The sequence below is a fragment of the Varanus komodoensis genome, unplaced genomic scaffold, assembly GCF_004798865.1.
Source record: "Varanus komodoensis strain SLA01 unplaced genomic scaffold, ASM479886v1 scaffold19, whole genome shotgun sequence".
In the NCBI taxonomy this organism is placed as follows: Eukaryota; Metazoa; Chordata; class Lepidosauria; order Squamata; family Varanidae; genus Varanus; species Varanus komodoensis.
Window position 1 is genome coordinate 9,240,267 of NW_025335550.1, and position 10,921 is coordinate 9,251,187.

General features: G+C 46.9%; 1 protein-coding gene across 1 annotated transcript; it reads right to left on the bottom strand.

Annotated features, from left to right (window-relative positions):
* Positions 1 to 6,340: 6,340 nt before the first annotated feature.
* On the bottom strand, positions 6,341 to 10,604 carry HSBP1 (heat shock factor binding protein 1). The gene is made up of 4 exons (XM_044427975.1): positions 10,478 to 10,604; positions 9,304 to 9,370; positions 8,289 to 8,405; positions 6,341 to 7,803 (listed from the first exon to the last, which is right to left on the bottom strand). Exons 1-4 carry the CDS (start codon positions 10,520 to 10,522, stop codon positions 7,793 to 7,795), a joined length of 240 nt encoding a protein of 79 aa, XP_044283910.1. The 5' UTR covers positions 10,523 to 10,604; the 3' UTR covers positions 6,341 to 7,792.
* Positions 10,605 to 10,921: the final 317 nt, after the last annotated feature.

Here is a 10,921-nt window from a genome sequence, read left to right on the forward strand (position 1 = left end):
GAGCAGAAATTCAGCCTGTCAGGCCAGCTAGGTGGTTCTAATCTCCTCTTCAACTTTTTGGCTCCCTCTTCTTTGAAGAGCTTGGAAAGAGGAGCTGTGATCTTTTCTCCATTTATAAAAACAAAGGGACAAGGACAAGCAGAAGTGCCGTGACTTATAGAAGGGGATATACATAGTTGAGTGGCAGAGCCCATGCTGAACCATTAGAAGAGGGAGAGGCAACCCCTCGGGCGACAGATGGGAGGTGGCACAAACAGCTGGAGAAGAGGATGCTGGGTTGAGGAGGGGGAAGTCTGGGGCTACGGGCTGCAGGCAATGTCCCATCCTCCTTCCCTCCCTCAAACAGAGTCAAGCTAGAGAAGATCCATGGCTTGAGGTGTGGCGACAGCAGAGACGGCCACTTCACCAGGCCAAGGGGGTGCATGAGCTTCCCAGATCAGAGGCTTACAAGCATCTGCTATAAGACTGTGTCCTCCTTGGTGGCTGGAGAGGTTACTGCAGGCTTCAGTCACACGGTCCTATTTTAATGAATTAAAATATTAGAGACTGCATCAAAAGCAGGAACATAGCCCTGTGATCCAAGCTTCTGTGGTCGCCTCATTAGGCATGCCAAGTTTCAGGTGTCTAGGTTTTCTGGTCTCGATGGCACTGGCAGATGGATGGACAGATGGACAGTTTTTATTATAATAGATAATACATTGGTTTAGTAGACCCTATCTCGCCCACAAGGCAGTCTTAAAAGCTTCTCCTTGCTGTCAAAGCTGGTTGCTGTAAGTTTTTCCTCTTTAATTTACAACTGAAACCTTCTAAGACAACCGTCTAAGCTGTCACATATTTATGAAAATGTCCCAGCCCAGCACTCCCCGAATCTTCGCTCCGTTTTGTATTTTTGCCACAACAAAGAGCAGGGCAGATAATCTCTTCCACAGTTCGGCCTCCTGGGCTACCATGCTGCTGGTGGAGATTAATGGAGATGTATCAATTGCGGCATCTCGAGCTATGCGATTTGCCGCTGGGTTGTGAAAGAACTGGCAGGAGCAAAGAGAAGGTGAGATGCAGGTCTTTCCGTTTCCATTAAGGACATAGATTTGGGCTAACAGGCAAGAAGAATTCTCATCACTTAATCCCCTTGCTCTGCCATGCAATTGATAACGTAGCACATGATCCCCTCAAAAATTGAGTGTTCCTGGGAATAAAGAGTCCAGAAAATATGCATAAGCTTTAAAAAGGTTTTTTTCTGCATTGACTGCTGATATAGCTTTTATTTCCTAGGCGACCTGAAATGTGTTGGGGGGCGGGGGGACCATGCTAGTTCATGGCAGAAACAGACTGATGCAGGGTGTGGATTGGCTGGTGTCTGTGATGTGTTCCAAATCTACCGGAAATGGATAGACTGACTTTGTCATTGAAGGAGAAAGAAGATACTGACTTCTATCAAACTTGGGACTCTTTTTATTATTGGCTAGAGAAACGGGACTTCATATAGATTATGTTTTTATGTTATCATAAATGGAAAAAAAATGTGGGGGCTGACCCAGCAGGCTCGATGTTTTTGATGATTGATGCTGTTGTTAGTTTTTCTTTGTTTTTAGGACTAAACACTTTGAATAAAACTTATTATTTAAAAAAACCCAAATCTACCATGGAAATCACCTGAGCCATTTTTTCCTGTAAAAGAGATGTGTTTTTATTTCTAAACATCTGTTATTTTTAATCCATCCATTTGCATGAAGTGTACGTGTATTAGAAATGTTGCTAAATCTATTGTCTGTTTCACAGATGATCAGGGTCTTTGTTCCTTCCTCTGCTCACTGATGAAATTCTGTAGGAGAATTTCCTTTTGCTTAAGACGAATTTGCTGGGGAGAGGAAATGGAAAATGTACACTTCAGTCTATGCAGGGAAGTGAGCATTTCTGTTCAGTGGGTTTTTTAATGCAATTCGGACTAAATTTGCAGACAGTTCTGGAAAGTTTTAAAGGATCAGCAAGACTGCGCATTGCAGAAAAGGCTGGCCTGCTTGAAAAATCTGCAAATCATGTTGAAAGAAATTTGAATTCCTTTGAAGCTCTTGTAGATTCCCCCAACATCCTGAGAGAGAGCAAGCTGCAAAGCATAAAACTGATTCAGTGCTTCTCTCAGTAATGTACTATATTCTTCCATCTGTAACACTGTTTGTAATGAAAATTGCACCCTTAAATTCTCAAATATGCAATTGACTTTTGGTCTGAACAACTGGTTGCTGTTTGTCCGTTTCAGTCCAATATTTGCTTCTCTGACTCTGAACGAGTCTTCCGCAAAGATTGTTTCGAGCAGAACTGTTTCCTCCTGCCAGAAAAAGCAAATGGAGTTGGCCTCGGTCCCATCCTCAACAAATTGTCTTTGTTCTTTTCAGCTGAGTGTGTGGCAACTGGATAGTAAGTCCTTTAATGGGACCAGCACGTTATTCTGGAAAAAGTGCACAAAATACCCCAAGGAGACCTTCCAACGTGCACTTCCTATGCTCTCAATCATAGCTCTTCACTTTAATTATGAAGGAATTGCCTCATTTAAAACTATTTTATGGAGCAGATTTCCCTTCTCCCTCCCACACAGTCTATTAGGAAAGCACTCATTTAGAAAAGCGGTACAAAATGTCACCAGAATAATTTTTGCAGTCTGATCTGAAATCACTTTGGATATGGGGGAGGGCCTTGATTTTCTAGCCAACTCAAGGGTTTTAAAAGTCAATTAAACCATGAAAAAACAGATGTGTTCCAGGAAGCTCATGGTGCTTCTTTAGATCAGGTTGGGAGTTGTAGGCCAAAACATCCGAAGACCACAGTGTTACCAGTCCCTGCCTTAGACGCTGATGCAAGGACAAGCTCTCTGTCTTTGCTGATTTTGCAAGGTTTGTCCTGGAGAGGCCTCATTTCTAGCAGGCTACAGTATGCAAAATGAGTATGTGGGCCAGTGTGTTTATTTTGAAACAATTTGGGCAGAATATGGCTTGCTCCCATGAGGTAGTCAGATTCACCTTGGCATAGAAGTGCTTTCACCGCAGATTACAAACTGAAGAGCACGGGAGTGGGATTGACTTAATTGTGCAAGACCGTTACTGAGCATCAAATGAGCTCCACGGAGTAGCGTGCAGCGTATCATACTTCCTGGTAGGGCTTTTTATTTCCCCAAGGGGGTCTGCTAAATACTTTGTAGTTCTCTCCATCAGCCTGAAATGCAGCTACCACGGGGATTACAAACTCAGTGTCCAAATTCCCAGACCATTTAAAGCAAGAAATATATTCTCAGCTCCTGGGAAAGCAGAAATGTACATATTAGAATTAGGAAAAGTACTGTGCTGGATGGGCTGTTATTGAGAACTCCCAGGTGCCGTTTATCTGGCAGGCAGCATACCGTGATTGATGGAGAACCAGAGGATTTTAAAAGCTGGGGGAATTTACTCTGCAAACGAGGCACACAGGCCGAGGGGGAGCTGTCCAGTGCTGAAACTCTGGATGGGCCCCGATAGCCTCAGCACTGCAGAAAAGGGTCAACAGGAGATGGCAGCTTTTCAACACCAAGGATAGCGCCATGAGAAGTTACTCAGCTCGACTCCAGAAGGCCAGAATTCAAGCTAGGCACTTTGTATCTCGGAGGTGGGTAACCTGCGGGCCAAGGTCCAGAGTTCTCAAGGGCTGCATTGCAGTAGTGATTGGGCCAAAGTAGGGGGGAAACAACAAAAATGGGTGAAGCCAAAACACAAACCATGCCTGCACACCATGCCAGGAACACTGGCCCAAAAAATGGGGAAACCAGCCAGCATGGGTTGTCCGGAAGTGTGGCTGTCTACGGAATGTTTAGGGGATTCGCCCGAGACTCAGAAATGTCATTTGGCACCTGGTATGGAAGTCCTGCATGGACTTCACTCTCTGTGCCTTGGGCGTGTTTCAGTCCCTGGAGCAAATTCGTACAGCTCCATATTGCAGAACAGACCATCCAACATCCCTCTTGTATGTTCCCTCGAATCACAGCCCCGCCGATGCACTACCAACTCATTGTCATTCTTCTGCCTTTCATCCTTCCTAGTAGCGAGTTTCAAATGAGCAGGAGAGAGATCACAGCAAACCTCAAGCCTCTTTGGAGCAAAGCAACAGTTCAAAAGGTAGCTTACCGAAGGATTTGTCAAGCCCATTCACTACCTTAATGGTAAACACACGGCCTAGTTCAATGATCACATTATAAACCCCCTTGTGGCTCATTAAAGCAGCAACATCAAAGCTTCCTAGGAGAGGGCAAACTGGATGATTAATTGGGAAAAGCTCTGACGTGAGTCTGTGTGTGTGTTGTGCACTAGAGGGCACCATCTGCCATAAAATTGCAACACAGAGATCATGTAATATAGAAATTTGCAATTCAGCAAAAAGCCCCTGAGCTTCCACAAGTCCCATCTCATTTCTGTCTCTTTTTTTCTTTTTGGCACAAAAAGGAAAGCACATATTTTCATGTGGATTTTCCCAAGTTAATGTTGTAATTGTGCACTTTTTTTAAAGCCTTTTCTATTGACTAAAGCATGTTCATGCAATTTTTTCAAATGCATGCCTTTGTTCAATAGTTTGTCGTTTCCCTAACATGATATTACAAGTTTAGAAATGTACACATTTCAGACCACATTTGAGTCTTGTGTTTAGGTATCGGTGGATCAGTTTTTGCCAAAAGGAATCGAGATCAATTTTTCCTCTGTCCCTAATTCACAGTAGCTCTGCTGCTTCTGAAAAGGGAAACATGACAAAAACCAGTTGCAAAACAAGGTCCAAAAAACAAGGGTGGACATCTTGCAAGTCAGCGCATCATTTTGAGCAAGTGTTTGGTGGAACTGCACTTGGAATATTGTGTTCGGTTCTGGTCACCTTACCTGAAAAAGGACATTACTGGGTTGGAAAAAGTACAGAGGAGTGCTACAACTTAAGACTGTTCAGCTTAGGGAAAAAATGAAGAAGAGGAGACACAAGAATGGTATTTAAAATAATGCACAGTATGGCGATGGTAGAAAGGGATGCATTTCTCTCCTCCACAACTCTCAAACTTGGGGTCATCCCATGAAGCTGATTTGTGGGATGTTGAGGAAAGATAAAAGGAAGAACCGCTTCACACAACCGATACTTAATCTCCAGAATCTGCTGCCTTGAGAAATGGTGATGGCCATGGGTGAGATGATCTGGGTGTCTTTAAAAGGGGATTGGACAGATCCAAGAGGGAGGTGGCCTCCAGTGGCTACTAGCCTTGCTGGCTATGGGCTACTTCCTTCGCCGGGGTGGCGTGCCTGGTGCTAAGGAGCACGGACAGGAGCAGGTCCTGCACCCATCCTGCTTGAGCGATTCTGTGGACAGCTGCATGGCCACTGTGTGCATGGAGTTCTGGGCTCGATGGGCCTTTGGTCTGTATGTTCAGCGGCAAAACGGTACTTTTCGCTGCAGAGATGACATGTCTAGTTAAGAGTAATCGCACAGTGAGTAAGCAGTGATCAACTGACGGGCTGGCGTGTGATTCAGGGCTGCCTGTCATTTCAGTGATTATTATCCAAGTGCGGCCAAAGAGGGCTTTTTTCTTTGGCGGTCTCTGCAACCATGAAACCTATCCACACACCAGTAAGGTCTTGAATGTCATTAACAGAAAAAGTGGTGCCAAGATTCAAAAAAATGAGCGTCGGCATTCCCTCTTCAGGCTGGGCCTTTTTTCTGCTAGGAAATATTCAGACAGAAGCTTCCAAGGGTATGGAGGCAACCAGAGCTGAACAATTTCTGTCAGTATCTGCAACTGGTTAAAGTCGAGTACTTTCAGCTAAGAGGGAAACAACAGAAACAGGTGGGATCTTCAGTCCTTCATCCAGTGAGTGGCACAGAGCATGCGAGTCTCCTGGCCTGGAAGCACCCTGCTCGTCTGAAGCAGCGACTCAGCTCAATGCCAAACGCCAGCCCCATGAGGTGGAAAACACGCCGTGCGAGCATTCAAGATGGCCGCCATCACGACAACGAGAGACCACTGGGGCAAGTCGCTCATGACAAGCCAGCCCATCTTCTCGCCAGTAGCCCAGGCGTGCAAGCGCACAGCGATGGGTGGCGAACACGCATGTGCGCAGCCACTGAATCACTGCCCGTGGCTGTCCAACGGGTAGGACCCCAAGCCCATTGTGTCCGGAGCCAGAAACAACCAAGCCGCACTGCAAAGTTGGTGGAAGCCCAGTTTGGGGGTGTGCTGGTGCTTCCTTTTGTGTCCCCTGCGCCTGCATCGGCCTGCAATTAAGGATTTAGTAGATTTAAGGTACCCAAAGCCCAACACGGGGATATAAATCAACTCCACTTCAGAGCCATTCCAGCATTTTTATTAGACAATGCAAACAACAGGACTAGAAGGTCTACGCAGTGGTGGGGACGGATGTGGGAGCACAGAGCACATCTCCTACCGCCTCCCTTCTTAACACAACTGCACTGGAAGCTTCAGAAGCGATGCTTTGAGAGACCAACCGGTTAGGAAGGTGCTCCTTCTACTGGGACCAAGTTACCTTGCCTAACTTTCAGACCAAACACAAGTCTATAAAATCCCAAGCTAGTCACACTTCCATCCCATTGTGTGATTCCAGGGACCTATGTCTCCCTCTCCTTGCTTCTTCGGCCCACTATGAAACAAGCATGCCCAGCTCCTATTGTGCTTCCCAAGTGTGGCATTTGTGCTACAAGCTTCTGTGGTGTTCCCATGTGAGGGTTTCCGTCATCCTAATACTCACGGATCTCAGCGTTTAAAGGCTCGTTTTGCGTGTGTTGGCATCACCTTGATCAACAGCTGCCAAGCTTGACACAGGTACCTACTTGTAGGGCTAAAGAGGCACGTGGCTATTTTATGAACTAGCAATAGTGGCCCAAATGCAACTTAGTGTTAAAACAGAAGTTTGCGCTGCCAAAATGTAAAGGCATGCTTGCAGAACAAGAAACAGAAAGCAAACCATCTACCCAAAGCCAACCACTGAACTCTGCTTCTAGTTAACCCCCTCGAAATAAGGTGTGTGTTTCAGGATAAGCACCCCAGGAAGGCAATCTCCATGCATGGGAATAAGCTAGCTTTCTTAAGGAATATCTCCTAACTGCACTAATTTCCCAGGCAGTGTTGGCTGTTAATCTAGTGAAATATGGCTCTAATATATCATCTGTCCGAAATCACTAGCTGGTATCACAAAGTGCCTGGATTGAAGATACAAGACTAAAAAAGAATAGTTATGCCACGCACATGCTAAATTCCCCTGAGCAGAATTCCTGTTGCATTTTCTCTATCACTAACAGAGAAACACAGTGGTATGATAACTGATTTCGGAACACGTTACTGTTCTTGTGCTCAACACCCTAACAGTGCCTTGAGAATAGATGGCAAGTGTCGTTCAGGCTGACAGAAAGTACAAAGGCGTTTAGTCAGCCCAGTGAAAAGTATTACAAAAAGGAAAGACATTAAAGAATTTTTTCTTTTTTAAAAAAGTGCAACTTCACAAACATCCATCATAGTGTAAGTATTTGTAACTTGAACTCCATCAAACTGTTTTATTAATTCTATAGAATGCAATAATTTGAAAAAGTGTGTGACTCACCCTACACAAGGAATCAGAATAGAAATTGTTCCAAATCTAGCTATACAAGGTACATTAAGAATGTGAGTTCTACATCTGTAGAAAAAATGCTTTTACACACCAGGAGTTGAAAAAAAAATCACAATTGGAATCTTGAAATTCCCGCAGGCTTGAAAAAAATGTTCCTTTCCTGCTCACATCATAGATTATTGGCAAGCTGTTGAAGAAAAATAAACCCAACACATTTAGTAACAAGAATAACACCACCAAAAGTCACGCGTGTGTACGAGTGGCATTAAAAAGGCCAATGAATAGCACATTTCCTACTAAAAAGCAACTAGCACAGTGGGTAAAGTATCAGATACAGACTGGGGAGAGCCAGGCTTAATTCCGCCCACTGGATTTTGGTCTAGTGAAACCCTTTCAACCTTCTGTACCTCGCCCTGCTTCAGAAGCCAATGCCATGTTGCTGGTTGTAGTGTTTAGTCTCCCCCAGGCTTCCCACACCCTTTCTCCTCTTGAAAGTAAAAGGAGGAAAGACTGGCATTGATGGTGCATGTCATAAGTCGGCGTATGGCCTCAAGAAAGCTGCTCTACCCAGCCTGCCTCTTTCCGTAGCCCGGAAGGGTGGCCTCGGCTCTCAACTAACATTCCACCCCGCTTGGGTTTGCAGACCCTGAATTCTTGCAAAGCAATTCTCACTTGAAGTCTTGGTAGCCGCCGCCTTGTTTTCACCTTCCAGCTCCTCCACCCCTGCTTGGGTCATGAGGTCCGCAATGTTCTTCTCCAGGTCGTCGATACGACAGCTCATATCATCAAGTGAATCCAAGTTAAAGAAAACAAAACCGCACAAAGGCAAGCCGACAGATTCCCCAGGCAGCCTTCCAAAGGCTAGCCTCCACCTGATATTCTCTGAAGAGGAGACTAGGCCTTTCTCTGAGGCTTAATTATTTTGCTTTATTTCATATCTTGAGGAGAAAGAAAGCAGAGTCAAGGCTGAAACATGACATTCCTATGTAACCACAAACTGAGCAAACGCCCAACCTGAGCGCTAATGGCGTCCAAACGGAAGGGCAGCCATGCTGGACCACTCCAACAGCATCTCTAGCCTCGCATCCCGTTTCCCACAGGGTCTTTGGGAACACCAAAAGCAGGGCCTGAAAGCAGGAGTCCACTCCTGTTGCTGCTTCCTGGGGGCCTTCTGCCGCCAATCCTGATGGTGCCACAAAGCTGATGAGCCTCGTCCACGGTCAATGAGGCCAAGGGCTGCCAGGACACTGCTTCCCCTGCCTCCCAAAAAGAACACTGTACCAAGGGAGCAGCCAGCCCAACACTATCAGCCAGAGAAGCAGCATCTGCAATAAACTTGTTTTGCCCTTCTGTCCCCGAAGAAAGACCGACAGAGGCACTAAGCGCAACCCGACCCCATGCAGTGCTTGCGTCGTTCTTCCGTCCCTCAGCTGTGAGCTTGCTTTTCTATCTAAACGTGCCCTGGATGGCAGACAGAAACGCTACAACAAGCCTTCCCTGACCTGAGAATGGGCTATCAAAAATGCCTCCATCTGCCCGTGTTCCTTAGCAGGAACATTCTTCTGAGCACAGAGATGGGGGACGAGCTGAGTCCTTAAGCCCAGAGCCCTTGGGGAAATCTAGGTCTCATCAGTTCTCCGTCGTAAACAAAGACCTCCACCAACAGGGAAGAGAACCCAAAGGATATTCCTGCCAATTATCTGGTCGGACATGGTCTGAAACTTGTCCTGCATTTGTTGCAGCAGAGTCTGCACCTGACGAGAAAGAAAAGCTTTGTTTGAAACAGGAGTTCATCTGCAGCTGCTGGAATTTAATTTCAACTGTGCCTTAGGTACACTGTCTTTAGTTGGGGAAGGGGTCTTCTTTGCTACAAAGCCCCAGACCGAAAATGATTACCAAATCTTTTAAAAGCAAAGGTTGTGATAAAGGCCCCTAAAGTTTAAAACTTTAGGTATTAAAAAGTTCAAGGGAGCATGAAAGGTTGAGTAGGCGCACTCATTCATTCAGGGGCAATAAAATGCTTTGTCAGCTCGACTAGCATAAAACCACACAACACAAATACAACATCATTCACGCACATTTCAAAGTTTGAACTCCTCTTGCTAAAGAAATGACCCTGTGGCTCAGGATATAAAACTGCATCCTGAATATGCTTCCTTTCACCTGCAAGTGCTGTACGAAAGCAGGCAGGCAGGCCTTTTCTAGACCAGTTATGCAGAAAGTGAAACTCAGTATCATTCACAGGACAGAAAGAGAAATAATAAACCAAAACAGTCCCAGGCTTGTCTGCTACCGAAGAATTTGTTATCATACCCTATGGGTTATCCTCCCCTGTGAAGTCAAACTTATTGACTTCACTACTTATTGTAGTACTGCCCTGAGACTTTTGCGATAAGAAGGTATTTTTGAAAAGCTTTTAAGAAATAAATGAATTTAAACATAGGCATGCCTAATTGTTCTCAGGGTTCCTATGGAAACTGAAAAAGGATGGATAAAGGCGGAACAGGGAATGCATAATTGCTTATTGCAAGAACGAGCGAGCCCGCCCGCCTGCCTCGCCCTTCCGGGGGCGCTTATGAAGGGCGGCCAGCGCCATGCGGCCAGATCGCTTCTCCCCCCACTGGCCTGCAGCGCAAGGCTGTTGTGAAAGGGGGCGACGGGGAGAAGGAGCACCTCCCCACGACCCTCGCGAAGAGCAGCCGAAGGGAAGCGAGCCCCGCAAGGGAAGCGCCCCCCATGGCCCAGCCAGGCGCGTTGCCCGGCAACCCCAGGCCCCGCCCGTCTCCACGGCAACCCGGGCTCCGCGGCAACGCGCCCGCCGCGCTCCGCGGCGTTTCCCCGGCCGGCCAGGCCGCCCTCACCACCGCGGTCAGGTCCTGCACGGTTTTGGGGTCGGTCTCGGCCATGTCGCTCCGCTCCGGTGCGGCGCCGCCCGGGTCTCGCCAGGCCCGACTCGAGGGCGCTTCCGGGCCTTTCCTCCGGGCGAGAGCGACTGCCCCACAGCTCTCGCGAGAGGACGGCGGGCGCGCGGCTGGCTCTGCGCGTGCGCGCGGGGAGCGGTGCATTGTGGGGAGCGTGGTTCGCCTCGCTGGGCGCCCTCACCAGTTCGGGGTCTTTCTCATTCCTTTGTTTAACGTGCCCGTGCGCGACGCTCCGTGGAACCTTTTTCAATCAAAACGCGGATAAAAATATGATCCCCCAAAAGAAGCCGGAGCGAAATGTCCTATGGAAAATGTATTTTTTCTCACTCTCCTGCCATTCGCATCCTAAGAACGCTGCGAAGCACAGCATTGTGGGAAGTTCGG